General features: G+C 33.3%; 2 protein-coding genes across 2 annotated transcripts; both read left to right on the top strand.

The window, feature by feature from the left end:
- The first annotated feature begins 1069 nt into the window (after nt 1–1069).
- Nucleotides 1070–1900, top strand: LOC127899372 (uncharacterized). Its single transcript, XM_052432731.1, has one exon. It carries the CDS (start codon nt 1070–1072, stop codon nt 1898–1900), a length of 831 nt encoding a protein of 276 aa, XP_052288691.1.
- Nucleotides 1901–2403: 503 nt separating this feature from the next.
- Nucleotides 2404–3294, top strand: LOC127899371 (uncharacterized). Its single transcript, XM_052432730.1, has one exon. It carries the CDS (start codon nt 2404–2406, stop codon nt 3292–3294), a length of 891 nt encoding a protein of 296 aa, XP_052288690.1.
- Nucleotides 3295–16629: the final 13335 nt, after the last annotated feature.

The following is a 16629-nucleotide window of genomic DNA, read 5'->3' as shown; positions in this document are numbered from 1 at the left end:
ATTTTTCTTATTAATAACAAGGATATATACTCAAAAAACTCTCGTCTTAATGATTGGGAAAAAATTATTTTTGTAAAATCAAAATATATAGACATAAAACTGATCTGATGTTATCATATATATGAGTCATTCTTATGTGCGAATGCCCTCATTTTTTTGTTTTTCATGCGGATGTGCTATTAAGTCATATGATTTAATAGAGTCAGCATAGATTCACAATTTGAGGGTTATGGCTTTACAATGAGTTGAATACTGACTTTATTAAACCATGTGGCTTAATAGTGGGTTCGCATAAAAAAAATGAGGGCACCGACACTTGAGAATTTATATATAGAGAGAGAGAGTGAGAGAGTGTGTACTGATCTAATCTTATATTCTAAATTTATTAAAACCGGGAAAAGTTATTAAGGCATATGGTTTAATAATATAATGTCATTATACTATTAAAACATATCATTTAATAACTTTTCAGAATTTAGCAAAATGCAAGATCCTAGATTCGAATATTTCTAACATATATGTGCACACATTACGTCTGTCCCATTTAAACACGCATTCTGCTTAGTGCACTTGATTAATTGTCCTCAATTACCTTTTGTTTTTGGGGTTCTAATTTTAGGGACTTACCAGGTGTATTGGTTGATAAAAAGAATAAGGTAGGGTCGTAGGGTACTTATAATTAATTAAAGTACCCCACAGATCTTTACTTTAGGGTAAAGAAAAAGTCTCCTTCGAAAAGCTCTCTCTCCTTTATGGAGGCTTGAATGGAAATATTGAGGGGTCGTAAGGACTCATGTGGTCACTCTCAGTGAGTGGAAAGTAATCCAAATCAGTAAGCTTTTGGGATTGGGGAGCTGGTTGAGAAAGTTTCAAAAAGTAATAGGTAGTGTAGAGTGCTGGGTCATGAATTTAAAGCTAGCGAGCCGAAATAACTCACTCCCTGCCCTAGCTTTAACTACCATGGACACTGAAGAGCTAATCCGCAAGTGTCAAGCAATAACTATCAGAGAGGAAGACAAAGCCAAAATTACACTGGAGGTGAATTTGAAAAAAAAAGAAAGAACAAATAATGGTAGGCTGCTTAGTGGGCAAAGTAATGCTCGCAAAGGGAGTAAATAAAGAGGGCCTTAAGGCTGTGTTACAGCAGGTGTGGAGGACTTTCAAAAAAGTCAAAATCGAAAGCGTGGGAAACAACATCTTCATGTTCAAATTTATTGAAGAAGCAGACAAAAATAGAGTGATAAAAGGGGGACCATGGCACTCCGACAGGGCATTGATTGTACTCGCTGAGCCAAGGGGGATTGGGGAAGTCGCAAAACAATCTTTTACTCATACATCCTTTTGGGTGAAGATTCTTAATGTTCCAATAGCGTGTATGGATAAAGATTTTCTCTGGGACTTGGGCGGGAAGATTGGATCAGTAGAGGAGGTTGAAACTGATGGTAATGGAGATTGTATTGGGGAATATGCCAGAATAAGAGTTTTAATTAATATAACACAGCCGCTAGAGAGGATTCTATTTCTAAAGCAAGAATGTGAAACTGATATCCCAATGCCGGTGGTTTATGAACGCTTGCCGGATTTTTGTTATTGTTGTGGAATTATTGGACATCAATACAAAGAGTGTGACAAGTACCAAGACCAACCACAAGAAGATCTACCATATGGGAGTTGGATGAAAGCGATTACGGTAGGGGGCTTTACCAAGAGGTATCAGAACAAGGGAAGGTGGAACTATGGGGTTGGAAAATCGAATGAAAAATCAGCAAGCTCAGAAAATCACAGCTTCCAGCAACAGCAAGGGCAAAACCAAGCAAACCCGATAGGGGCAAACGGGTCGGTACAAAATGAGAAGGAAATGGGACAAACCATGGAGCATGCTAAGAATGATGTGATATGAGGAGTAGCTGAGCAACAATTAATGCAAGGAGTGATACAGTCAGCGGACAAAGAGCAAAGTGACGGCCACAAGCAAGCTGAGAAAAGTGGCAATGCAACAGCCCTAAGGAAAATGGGCACACAAGCGGGAAATGGCATTCCAAAAGAGAGGGAAAAAATGAAAATAAGTCATGAAGAGGAAGCTAGAAAAAACGATGGGCCGGAAGGATCTCAACTATAGCCCAATAAAAGGAAGTGGAAGAGATTAATTAGAGAGCTAAGTGAGGGGGGAATTGAGGTACAAGCTCGAAAAAGGCCAAAGGGGAAAAAACTCTGGCAAAGCCCAAGGAAAAAAACAAAGCTCTCTAGCTCAAACAAGCTCGAGACAAAAAATCTGGTGCATGTCTCTCCAACAACAAGACTTCAGCTGGAGTGGGAACCGCTGATGCTGGAAGAGGTGATAGTTATGGAAGCAAATAATATGGAGATATCGGTGGAGGCTGGTGGCCAGCCCCGCTGGAAGCTATGAATATCCTCAGCTGGAATGTTCGGGGTATAGGGAATCCCCAAGCATTTCAAGCCTTAAGAAAAATCCTCCAATTGCATGGTGCTCAGCTGGTGTTTTTGTGTGAAACAAAGGTATCAACCATGCAAATGAATGTGATTGCAAATAAGCTGAGTTTTGAGAACTGCCTTGCGGTAAACGTTAATGGAAGAGGAGGCGGAATAGCAATGCTTTGGAAATCAGATATTGGGGTGCAAATCAACTCATACAGCCGGCACCACATTGATGCCAAAACTCAAATGCCAAATGGAAATCGAATGCGAGTTACAGGAGTGTACGGACATTCGGAAATAAGTCAGAAAAACCACACTTGGATGCTCCTTAGGTGGCTGGCGGTTTTATCTTCTAGCCCTTGGTTGTGTTGTGGAGACTTTAATGAAATTTTACATTCAGATGAGAAGAGGGGTGGCAATGACAGGAACGTGAACTTCATTAATGATTTCAGAGAAGTTTTGAGAGATTGTGGCTTAAAGGATGTCGGGTATCGGGGGTATGCTTTTATTTGGAATAATGGAAGATATGGGAAGGGATTCGTGGAAGAAAGGTTGGACAGATTTGTTTGCACTAAAGCTTGGAGTGACAGATTTGTGGACTGTGCAGCAAGCAACCTAGACACCTGGACTTCGGATCATTGTCCCGTGTTGATGGCTATTCAAGAGAGAAGGGAGGGCATGAACCCAAGGGGTAGGCATTCCTTGCGAATCCATTATGAGAATATGTGGAGCTCGTATGACGTATGCAAAGAGATAATTAAGGAGGAATGTAGGTTGTATAGAAATTGGAGTAGTGAAGATCCAAGCCAATCTTTTCGACAAGCAACAAAAGCTTCGATGGGTAGGCTGTTGGGGTGAAGCAAGCTGGAATTTATAAAGCATGACAGAAATATTGGAGAAGTTAAAGAATCAACTGCGAGAGTTAAAACAAAGAAGGGTGCAATATGTAAATGGTGAGGAAATTCGGAAGGTGGAAAAGCAAATCCAAAATATTCTCATGGATGAAGAGATCTACTGGAAGCAGCGCTCAAGAGCAGATTGGCTCAAGGAGGGGGACAAAAACACAAAATTCTTTCACGGCAAAACGACTGCAAGAAGGAAAAAAAATAGAATTTGGGGGATTGAAGATAATTTCGGGAGATGGATTGAGAAGCCAAATGAAGTAGAGCATGAGTTTTGCAACTATTTCACCAACCTTTTTACATCAACCCAACCGAGCCAAGATCAAATTGCAGCAGCCTTGGAAGGAATAACTCCGAGAGTTTCAGCTAGCATGAATGAGAGTTTGGGGGAACCGTTTACAGCCGAGGAAGTTTTGGAAGCTCTGAGTCAAATGTGCCCAACGAAGGCTCCGGGGCCGGATGGTTTGCCAGCAGTGTTTTACCAAAAGCATTGGTATATGGTTAAGGAGGGAGTGCTCACGACTTGTCTGCATATCCTCAATTCACAAGGTACCATAGGCCCTCTAAACCACACTTACATTGCTTTGATACCAAAAATCGGAAAGCCTAGGAAAGTGACAGATTTTAGGCCTATTAGTTTGTGCAATGTTAGCTATAGAATTGTAGCTAAAACAGTTGCTAATAGATTTAAGCAAATTTTGCACAAAATCATCTCTCTGTCGCAAAGTGCCTTCATCCCCAATAGGTTGATCACTGACAACATAATAGTTAGCTATGAATGTTTGCACAAGATTAGGCATTGTAAAGGCAAGCGAAATGGATTAATTGCATTAAAGCTTGATGTTAGTAAAGCTTATGACAGATTGGAATGGAACTTTTTAGAGTAAACTTTGAAAAAACTGGGCTTCTCACATCAATGGATTAGCTTAATTATGAGGTGCATTAGTTCGGTTTCATTTTCAGTGTTAATAAATGGTTCAGTGAAAGGCTTAATTAAACTTCAAAGGGGCTTAAGACAAGGTTGCCCCCTCTCTCCGTATTTGTTTATTACATGTGCAGAGGCTTTTTCATCTTTGCTGCAGCAGGCTGAGCAACAACGACTTGTTCATGGGCTATCTTTTGGAAACAATTTGAAGATTTCGTACCTTTTATTTGCTGATGACAGCCTTGTCTTCAGCAGAGCCTCCATGGCTGACTGTCAAAATTTGAAGATGATCTTTGAGCGCTACTCCACAGCTTCCGGTCAAATCTTTAATTTCAAGAAATCTTCTCTTTTTCTCAGTGGCAACGTACAACAAGATCAAGCTGAGGCAATTGGGAATCTATTTCAGCTCAATATTGTGTCGAGACATGAAAAATATTTAGGCTTGCCGTCTATGATCGGGAGAAAGAGAAGCAGCTTTTTCAATGACATCAAGCTAAAGGTTTCCAATAAGATCTCAAGCTGGCAGCATAAATTTTTTTCTTGTGGAGGGAAAGAAGTCTTAATCAAAGCAGGTGTTCAAGCCATCCCAGCTTACGCAATGAGCGTTTTTAAAATTCCGATGGGTGTTTGTGACGATATTCAAAAAATGGTGGCAAAGTTTTGGTGGGGCTCCAAGAGGGAAGAGAGGAATATTCACTGGGCGAAGTGGGAAAAGATGAGCCAAGCTAAGTGTTTGGGAGGGATGGGTTTTCATGACTTTTCAAGCTTTAACCGAGCCCTTCTATCAAAGCAAGGCTGGAGGATTCAGCATTGTCCAGATTCGCTGGTGGCAAGGGTCCTACAAGCCAAATATTTCCAGTCAAAAAATTTCTTGGATGCTAAACTCGGCTCAAACCCCTCATATATTTGGAGAAGCCTTCTGTGGGGAAGGAAAATTATTTGCTCGGGCTCTAGGTGGAGAGTTGGCAATGGCCAGAAAATTCATGTTCGTAAGACTAATTGGATCCCACAGCCTTCAACTTTCCAGCCAGTGGTTAAGCCATCTTTGCCTCCTGATCCTATGGTCTCGGAATTAATTAATGAGGCAAACTGCTGGGATGAGAAGAGGATTTATGAGCATTTTGACAAAATGGATGCTGATTTAATTACTAAGATTCCTCTGCCTCGAAGACCAAGGGAGGATGAGCTGATTTGGCATTATGGAAAAAATGGCCAGTTCTCGGTTAGAAGTGGATACCAGACAGCTCTCCAAATAAAATTTCCAGCCATGCCTTCAAGCTCAGTGGTTTCCAAAAATGAATGGAATATTATTTGGTCCCTTACTTTGCCTCAAAAGATCAGAATTTTTGCCTGGAGGGCAGCCAAAAACCAACTCCCCTCAGCTGAGAATCTGTGGAAGAAAAAAATAATCTAGGAACCCATTTGCCAAGTCTGTAAACTGGGAACAGAAAATGTCTTTCATGCTCTAGTGGCCTGCAAATTGGCTGCGAAGGTATGGAAGCTAATCCATTTTGATGATGACATTCATGCAGCTCACAGTCAAGATATTTTAAGCTTGCTGCATGCTATGAAAATAATGAGAAGCAGAGATGACCTGGAGCTGTTGGTAACAATTTTCTAGGTAAAATGGAATGCTAGAAATCAGTTGATTTTCAAAGGAAAAAGGGAGAACCCCCAGATCATGGTAGCTAAAGCTGAAGCTTTGATTGCAGCTTATAAGACGGTGCATTCTCCAGCTGAGGCCTGCAGCGAAACAGAGCAGAGGGTACCTCCCCAGACATGGAATCCCCCTCACGATGGCTTTGTAAAAGTAAACATTGATGCAGCTATCAACTTCGAAAAGAATATTGTAGGGCTGCGGGCAGTAATCAGAGATGTTTTGGGGCATGTTACAACAGCTGCTATCAAGGTTTCTAAGTTTTATGGAGATGTTTCTTATGCAGAAGCAGAAGCTATGGAATGGGGTATGTTGGTGGCGAGAGATGCAAAGTGAAAGCTATCATCGTGGAATCAGATTCTCAAGGTGTGGTCAATTTAGTCAACAACAAGCAGGGCAGCAGATCCGAGATCTATTGGGTTGTTTCAGAAATTTAGAAGTTAGCGGAAAACTTCAATCGTGTTAGTATTAAGTATACGCCTAGATCTTATAATGTTATTGCCCACTCTTTAGCTAAGTTAGCTTTAGAGAAGTGTGAGACTGTTGTGTGGAAGGGATTATACCCTTCACAAGTGATGTATCTCTTTTCTTCTTTGATTTAATTGAAATCTCTTTTAAAAAAAAAAAAAAGAGTACCCCACAGATCCAGCAGATTTAAGTCTTTGTACCCCATTAATTTCTTCCAACAATTAACCTCGATCCTAACTTAAGTCATAAATTATTTATAATTACATTAATTAATGTTTTAGTAGATGACAAGGATATATTCGCGGATTGCTATCGACCTCTTGGGCCAATTAAAGAGAGATAAGTTACAATTCAACATTTTTGGCACTTAATTATCCTATTGCCGCTGTTTCCGATGATACACGCTATTTGAAAAATATAGACGTTAATTCTAATTAGTTATGAAGATCTTGGTTCGCCTGGGAGCTGCAACAATTAGCTAACTATGTATGGAGTTTGTTTAATAATAATATTAATTCAAGAAGATAGAGAGCATAATTAATTAGACTAATATGAAAAATACCATGCAATTTTATCTTTTTCTATGGACGAATGGAATTAACACATTGACACACAATAATTTTATTAATTAAGGAAGACAAATTACATGGACACAAATTAAAAAAAAAAATCCCTTGCATATCTCAAGAGATCTTAGTAGTTCAATTAACTAAACCAAATTTGACACACTCACAATTAATAGGCAGTAACAGTACCTATTGTTTTATTTAATTAAACACTGTATAAAAGAGTAACACTGCATCCACTTAACCAGTGTAATCAAGATTTCTCCCATATTGAGGAACAACAAGAAGATCAAGGTTGCCGTCATTCACTTTCTCATCATCATTCAAGCTTATAAACGAAACAATGAAGCCCTCCAACCAGACGTTACCTGAAAATTTTCATATTAGAAAATTTATTTATAAAGTATATATTAAAAATAAGAATTAGAAATGAAATTGAGGGTTGGCCTACAACCTGCGCAGGGAGTTTCCATATTCTTCAAATCAGAAAAGATCTTGCTTGCTTCAGGTGATGAACTGTAATCAAAACTCAAAAGTAAGTTGCTTTTGTTTCCTGTTTGACATAATACAGATATATATAGAACGAAGGTGGGATGATCGCAGCGTCGTTAATGCATGCAGTGTATATAATGGATCAACGGCTGACGTTTCCTAAGTGCTGATCAACAGCTGAAATTTAATTAAAAGATGAGGGGATCACAGCTGCTGAATGTTGACGTTGAATTTCCTACGTCGGTCGGATCTCTGACAGAAAGATTGAGTTTGATTAAAATATCCCGATGGGGACGGGGATCAAGTTTGTATCAATTAATAATAAAAATAAATAAAATAAGGATAGAGTTGTTCACCCTCTAAATTTCAGTCTGAACACTCTAATTTTTAACAAAAATTGAAGCCATTGGCACTCTTCATTATCTTTATAAAACTCACTTTAAATAAAATTATGTTTAAGGACAAATAAGAATTGAGTACATATAGAATTTTTTTTCCAACAAATTACTTTGTTTAGTAATTAATCCCTTTTTTTTAATTTTCTACTTGTACAAATTTAGAATAATGTATTATTCTTTTCATAGTGTTCTTGTTGATTAAATATTTCTGTACTTAACACTGTTTCAAATTATAATTCGAAATGTGCGTAATTTAAATTACAGTACTGAAGTGTTTATGAAACACTAACTATACTGACTTAAAAGTTATGTTAATTTTATCAACTTCTTAGATGATGAAAAACCTATAATATCAAACTTATAAATTTGTCAAGATTATTTTTTAAAAGTCACATATTACAAAAAAAAATTCCTAGTTACATCTTCTTTTTTCAGAGCTTGTAACTTAAAAAGTTGCAGCATCTTAATACCAAACATGGCTCATCGATTTAGATTGGGTTGGAACTATTTAGAGAGAGGAAAACGGATCTAATTTTTGGGGAGAGAAAGTGTTTTAGAAAATTGTAAAAAAGAAAATTAGGGGATACAGAGAGAAAACCCCATAACCGGCCGGACTACCGCACTGCAACCTGCTATTCAAGTCAATTAATCTGTCCCCGCAGCTCCACGTGCCGCGAGTACGTGGTTTAACTTGACATATAATTGCTGTTACTTACGGCTGGTGTAACATCGCAGGACCCTTAATTAAAAGATTAGGATTAACAGCTGTTGAATGTTGATGTTGAATTTCCACATCGATATTGGAATTTAAAAGAAATGAATTTTATGTAGCGATATTGCCTGTAGGGGAAGACAGAATAAATTAATTGATATTGCCAGCAAATTATTAATTCGTATCCAAGTACAGGGCTAGCTCTTCTCAAAAAAAAGAAAAAAGTACAGGGCTAGCTATCGGAATTAATTAAGATTAATTGGTCATCTTTCCGAATTTTTAATCCATTCCCATGTGAACCGAAAACATGTTAATTAATGGAAATCAAATATTAAAAAAATAATAGTAATAACTTAACTAATAATTTATAACTGTCAATTTAATTAATAGTTTATCTAAAATTATTTTGTTTATTTTTATTATTAGCCAATAATTTATAACTATCAAAATAATTGTAGATAAACTAATAATTAATTTGATAGTTATAAATTATTAGCTAAGTTATTATTATTATTATTATTTTAATATTTGATTTCCATTAATTAATATGTTTTCGGTTCACATGGGAATGGATTAAAAATTCGGAAAGATGATCAATTAATTGGAGCGAGAAACCCTCCACATCAACCCCTCTATTCTCTTATAAGCAATTGGAACGAAACATCTGTGATGCTCCAAACACTATTCATATGTTCCATCTGTTGTTGCTAATTAGGACCTAGTCGAGGCTTGATATATGTGCAACTTTAAACTTTGTAAATTAATTTAAAGGTTATGACTATAAAAGTTTAGAAAAAGTAAGGATAGGAGGGTAACTTAATTAACAATAAGAGTATTTTAAAGTATTTTTAAAATATAAGAACAATCCAAACGCTTAACCTGAAATATAGGGATGAAATAAATATTTTTCTTATTAATAAAAAGGATATGTACTCAAAAAAAGCTTGTCTTAATGATTGGAAAAAAAATATTTTTGATATAATAAAATAGGTCTAATCGATTGTAAAATATAAAAATATTTTTTAAAATATTGAAATTATTTTAAAATGCATATATTATTACATTTATTTTAATGCTATATTTTTAATTATTATAAAATTTTAGGGTCAATTTTTTGGGTTAATAGAGTCAAAGGATATTATGGTAAAAAAGGAGTCTTGGTGTCTCCTATTAAAAAATCGATGTCTTTGCGACAATTTCTCCAAACCTTGAGGGTGTAAGCGTGCTTGGAAAATTTAAGATTGTCAATCCATTTGGGGTAAATTGAAGTTTACCATTAACGTAAATATAAATAGTTTATGACTTATTACCAGTTTGGTAAGACTTATCTAAGAATGGCCTTTTTAAACCCTAAAAAATGTTCATTAGATCTGGTTTTAAATTAAAATTTTATTACTAAAACATCCCTAACATAAATTAATATTATAGCCTAAACAGTATAATTGAACAGAAAAAAAAAAGTGCTCCATGCTACTCCATCTTTAACCCTTATCTTTTTTTAATGAATTAGGGAAAGCAAAGCTACACCACCCATAATTTGGCTAAATGGTCATGTAGACATCCAAATGTTCAACAATAGACACCAAAAACCCTTCTTAAAATGTTTTAAGACACCACATGTCACTTTAGCTTTTTTTTTTTTTTGGGGGGATAAGCTAACCGAGTTTGCCAATAATGTAAAAAAAAAAACCAAATAAATAAAATGCCTTTGACTGATCTGTTATTTTATATATAAAATGGATGCGTTTTATTTTTCATTTTCAGGTTAATTAAAATATTTTAAATTAAATTAAAAACTCTGGAAAAACAGTCAATATATCGTTCCATGTATAGAAGCAAGTGATGACATGATATGGGCATAACTGTAAATTTAGTATTTGACATCCAAATAAACGGCAAAAATAGCAAGAGAGAGTCTTGGTATCCATTGTTAAAATGTTGACAACAATACCATTTGTCTCTACTAACTGAAAAAAAATTGATTCCGATGTTTTATAATAAATAGAAATAAAAAATAAACTAAATGCAATAATATATATAGTTTAAAATAATTTCATTATGTTAAAAACTATTTTAATACTTTAAACCTTATATTATAGGGAAATTATCATTCATATACCCTATAGATGCTCTGTTATCAAAAATACTATAATACTTTGAGGGTGTATCAATCGTCTACCCTAAGTTGACAAAATGTATCTGCCGTCCACCAAACCGTTACTTGCCGTTTAAATAGGATAACGCCAAAGGAGTAATTTGGTCTTTTCATATGATACAAGTGATAATTTAAGGGTATACAAGTGATAATAAAAGAATTTAAGGGTATACAAGTGATACTTTTCAAGGGTAAAATCATCAATTCGCTATAATTCTGTTAACTTTCAAACGGCAACTAACGGTTTGGTGGTCGACAGATAACTTTTGTCAATTTAGGGCGGACGATTGATACACCCTTAAAATGTTGTAGTATTTTTTATAACAGAGTATTTATAGGGTATACGAATGATAATATCCCTATATTATATTAAGCTAAAGTTTATAATAAATGGGACATAACGTTAAAGTAAATATATAAAATTTTAAATTATTTTTCAATATGATATAGAATAATTTTAATATTATTAATAGACTATATATATTTTATATTAATGTAAAATCTATTTAACCCAAAGATTTATTAAATTTTTTTATAATAAATACATATATATTATTAAAATAAATATAATAATTTGCATTTAGAAATTATTTTATATATTAAAAATTTTCTAATATCAAATTAAATTATTTAAATTATATTTTTATTTATCAAAAAAATTTAAAGATAAACTTTTAGTTACTATTTACAAAAAGTATTATAGCCAAAAGGGGGTTTTAATATTCCTTATTAAAAATATGGAGCTCTACATGACTATTTTTTTCAAACCTTAGCGTATAGGTATCCTTTTCCAAAAAAAAAACAAAAATTATTTATTTATATTGCCTATTGGGAAATACAGAATAAATTAATTGATATTGCCAGCAAATTGTTGATTCATATCCAAGTGAACGGACAGCTGTTGAAATTAATTAGGGTTTAATTTAGAAATTTTTAGTCAACCATATTCCCAGACGGAATCAGACTCTCAATCTTTTTTTTTTTTTTTTTTTTTTTTTTTTTTGCAGAGAAATCCGATCGATGTAGGAAATTCAATGTCAACATTTAACAACCGCGGGTTTCTTTAATATGCATCTGTATCATACCAGAACCAAGAACACACACAACTGGCAGCTACTTAAATAATATGGAAGAATATGGAAGCTACTTTTGTAAACTTTTAAGAAACAATATAAAAAACAACATAATGAAAACAAATTTCATTAATTCTCCAGCACAAATGTTAATTTATATAAGTATTTAAAACATGAAAATAGAGGTGATAGAATTAACAAATTTAGAGATAATGATTGATTAACAAAAATTGAGTTAATCGATATTTCTTAATCAATAACTAAGATAGAGACAATCAATCATTTGATTGATTGTTTTGTTTCTATTAATATTGTTGATCCTTATCATTCTCCCTCAAGTTGGAGAGAATTTTTTTGAACTTCTAGCTTGCCTTTAAAAATCGTATTTCCTTGATTTTTATTTATAGTCTCAACCAAGTGTCATGCAACAAATAGGGAGTATTCCGCTAAAACTTGTCTAGGAAATCTTTTTGTTATTTTCACGTACACTTTTTTTAGACTAAGAAAAATCATAAGTAATAAATTCTTTTTATCAAGGAATTATTTCAATATGAAAGTCGTTCCTTCAATTATTTTTAAGGAAATTTTCACTCAATGATTTTATCTTCACTCCTTTGATATTGTCATGGAATTCTTTCATTTAGAAAGTCATTCCATTGATCTGGTCAAGGAAAACATCAATTTTCAGTATTCCTTTTCATTCCCCTTTTCTTTTGAGATCATTTCCTTTGTGATGGTAGAAGTGTGGTGGTTAATGATGCAGTTGAACAACTTCTTCTTCTTCTTCTTTTTCTACGAAATTGACGAACAATAAAAGAGGAACTCACAACTCTCCTTTAGACCACCATGCTCTAGAAACATATCATCGACACGGTGGCTAAGCAAAAACCCACAAATTTAAGGACTTTCAAACTTGTCTAATACCATGAAAATTTTTAGAAATAAATTAAGAAGATAAATCTCACTCTTACTCATACATGAGCACAAAAACTCAATTCATACAATACTTAGAACATGAAAATGAAAATGATACAATTAACATAATTTGAAATAACGATTGATTAATACTGATAGAGTCAATTCAACTTTATTTCGATTTATAATCAATCTTTCTAAATCAAATCATGTGGGCCAAGTGATATTTAATTCAACCAATCTTATCATGCCACATCAGTTTGTACAAAATAAGTTTGTACAAGAGTTTGTGACTATATCATTACTCATTAATAATATGTCATCTTTTAATTAATTTTCTATAATAAATTTTTTAGGTAAGACTGAATGGTTTGAGACGCTTATTACAAAGAAGGGTGCTTTTTTTAGCCAATGCTGGATATAAACTGATGACGTAGCGTATGGCAATCTCAATCTTCTTGTAGTCTCTCAATACATGAAAAACCCTAATGAGGTTGGTTAATTGAATTATAAAATTGATTTGTTTTCATTTGAGTAAATGTTATACTTTTGAAAGTTTGTATTTCAGATACAAGTTAACATTTGATAAGAATCAAACAATATTGATAAAAACAAAATAATTATTTATTTGATTGATTGTCTTCATCTTAATTATTGATTGAGAAAGATTGATTGTGAATTAATATAAAGATTGATTGACTCATTATTTGCTAAATATGAATCATTATTCCTAAATTATGTGAATTGCATCATTTCTTTTTATATTTCAAATACTTATATAAACTGATGAGTCGTTGTGCTCATTAATTTATAAGAGAGAAATTTATCTTCTTTATATTATTTTTGAAAAATTTTCACCATTGCATCACCTTAAAATGCCCTTTCAAATGACTTGTCAATATGTGTTAGGATTTTTATTAGTAGCATCATTGTGAAAATAATATTGTAATTCATTTATTTCCTTTTATTAGGGATTGCTTGGGAATTAATTAGATTACTTTTTGTGCAATATTGAAGAATATTTTTGGAGTCACAGAGAAGCAAATTGGTGTGTAAGTAAGATTACATTATAATTGAGTTCCAAATAAAGATGACTACTAAATTGGTAAGTATATCAATGTCAAGTATTTATGAAATATTGGACTCTTAAGGAAGTATATCATAGTAGTCCTCTAATAGGGTTTGGGTGAAATATTACACCTTGAAGTATTTCACACATTGAAGACAATGAAGAAGACATATTGTATTTTATATCAGAGAAGCAGTCAAAGTAGAGAACAAAAAGAAACCGTATTTGGCCGCATATGATGTTTCATCTCTCTATGATGTTTTAATCTTCTTCATCAAGTTTTCTTCATATCAAGTCTTTTATTATACATTTGTTATTAATACTCTAGTCTCTTCAAGACGAAAGGGTCGTTTGTTGTGTTGAGGGAATCTTAAGGAAGCAGCAAACATAATTGAAGACAAATAATGCTTGCTAAGCAAGGTCAACTAGGTTAGCTCCAATAAGGTGAAGTGAGAGAAAGAGGGAGTCTGAAATTGGTAAGAATTAAATTTATTAATATGAATATTTAGGTAATGAGTAGTGGATGTCATTTCATTGTAGAAGATTGTCAATTTCCTCCCTATTGAATTAATATATGAATTTTTTTCAAAAACAATTTAAAGAATACAAATTTTACTCTTATTGATTCATGAGCATGAAATGTCATTTTATACAAGTATTTAAAACATGAAAAAGGAAATGATACAATAAACATAATTTGGGAATAATGATTGATAATAATACAATCAACATAATTTGGAAATAATAATTTATTAGAAAAGACTGAGTAAATCAATATTTTTATGTTGATTGACATTCAATCTTTCTTAATTTCTAATTAAGATGGAGACAATCATTCAATTGATTGTTTTGATTTCATTAATATTGCTTCATTCTTATCATTCTCCCTCAACCTGACAAAGAAATTTTTTGAACTCCTAACTTGTCTTTGAAAAATTTAAATCCTTTATTTTGATTTATGGTTTCATCCAAGTGTCATGCAATAATTCAGAAAGCATTTCTTTGAAGTTTATCTAGGAAATCTTCCAATTGTTTCCATATGCAGTTTTCTTTTGGCTCATTAAAAGTCATATGTAAATTCCTTTGATTAAGAAATTTTTCTAATATGAAAGTTATTGCTTTGATCTTTCTTAAAGAAATCTTCACTCAAGGATTTTATCTTCATTCACTTTTTCTTTTTACATCATTTCCTTTGTTACAGCGGAAGTGGGCGGTTGATAATGAGGTTGAAAACCCTTCCCCCCCAACAAAAAAAGAAAAGAAAAAGGAAATGAAGAACAATTAAAAACGAATTCATATCTCTCTCTCCCTTCGACCACGATGCTTTGGGAACCTATAATAGACATGGTGGCTAAGCCTAAACCCATGAATTTGAAGACTCTCAAAGCCGTTCTGATACCATAAAAACTTTTCAAAGCAATAGAAAGAATATAAATTTCATTCTTATTAATTCATGACCATAAAAACTCAATTTATACAAGTATTTGAAATAAGGAACAGAAATAATACAATTAACATAATTTCGAATAATGATTGATTTAAAACCTAGAAAAAATGATACAATTAATATAATTTGGGAATAAATATCCAACTTTGTGTTGAGAACTAATTTTCTAGAACCTACTTGCACATATAATTAGTATATTAGAACTCCTTGATTTATCACTAACATTTACAAGATTATTATTGATAAGAACATACTTACATGACTAAAAAACAAAGTTAGAATTCTAAATACAGAACGGACGTCAATTAAGATAGCAAATAACGACAAATAATTTTAGTCTTAACGACTTCGTCACTACACTCTTGATGCAGTAGAAAAATTATGAAATTTTGACTGCGCAAAGCTTAATATGCAATTATAAAATCTTAAACAATTTCATGCTTAAAATTTGGCAATTTTAAGATATATATGTATAAAAACAATAACAAAGAAGCTATGTCATAATTTATCAACTCAAATGTCATCCTAACAATAATATAGGACTACTATGAAATAATAATTAAACTATAAATAAAATCATAAATCTTATAATAGTAACTAATTAAATTAAATTAAGAGTACTGATATTTTCATGTAGAGGCTAACGTTTTTGTGGCCAAGTTTTTTTTTTTTCTTCACAAACCATTGGCCACAAAAATGGGTAGTAGGGGTTCTTTTGATATAGGATGGTTGTGTAGGATGAACATGATATCTTTTTAGAGCCATGACTTTTATTAAAAGTGTCCATTTTAATCCATAGTATATTGTTTCGAAGCTTACGAAAAATAGATGTAGACATATTAAATATTAATTAATGAGTAATAAGAGAGAGCTCATTTCAACTTCACCTCAAACTCTACACAAGAGTAAATAAAAGTTACACTAATAATAGAGCTAACAAAGCTGTCTTAAATTTTAAATTAATGACAAACTTGCCCAAAAAATTTACCTTGATATGTCAAAATGTATGCATATCATTTTTTTTTTTTTTTGAGGTCAAAAGATTAAAATTCATTAAGCAGATAACTTAGATATCAACCAAGGGGGTGGAACATGCCTCCACTCCCCCGGACCTGACAAAGAACCCCCCACCCGAGCAATAAAATGAGCAGCGGAGTTCGCAGATCGCCTAACAAAGGAGAAAGTAACATCTCCTATAGATTGAGCTAAAGCTCTACAATCGTCAATAATAAGACCAAAACCATTAGGGCTAAAACTATTAGTAGTCAAAGCATTGAAAACTTGCAAGCTGTCCATTTCGACAATGACAGGAAAAACGGGTAAACCCTTGAGCCAGCTGAGGATCTCTCGCACTCCAATAGCTTCAGCCTCCCGGGCACCAAAACTACCTATAAAGCAGTCACTCCTGGCAGCT

This window comes from Citrus sinensis, chromosome 8 (assembly GCF_022201045.2).
Source record: "Citrus sinensis cultivar Valencia sweet orange chromosome 8, DVS_A1.0, whole genome shotgun sequence".
In the NCBI taxonomy this organism is placed as follows: Eukaryota; Viridiplantae; Streptophyta; class Magnoliopsida; order Sapindales; family Rutaceae; genus Citrus; species Citrus sinensis.
The sequence above is the reverse complement of the archived record's forward strand: the minus strand, read 5'-3'. Positions and strand labels throughout refer to the sequence as shown.

Excerpts from the sequence above, each read along its gene's own strand:
- LOC127899371 (XM_052432730.1), top strand. The coding sequence starts at position 2,404 with ATGAATATCCTCAGCTGGAATGTTCGGGGTATAGGGAATCCCCAAGCA.
- LOC127899372 (XM_052432731.1), top strand. The coding sequence starts at position 1,070 with ATGGTAGGCTGCTTAGTGGGCAAAGTAATGCTCGCAAAGGGAGTAAAT.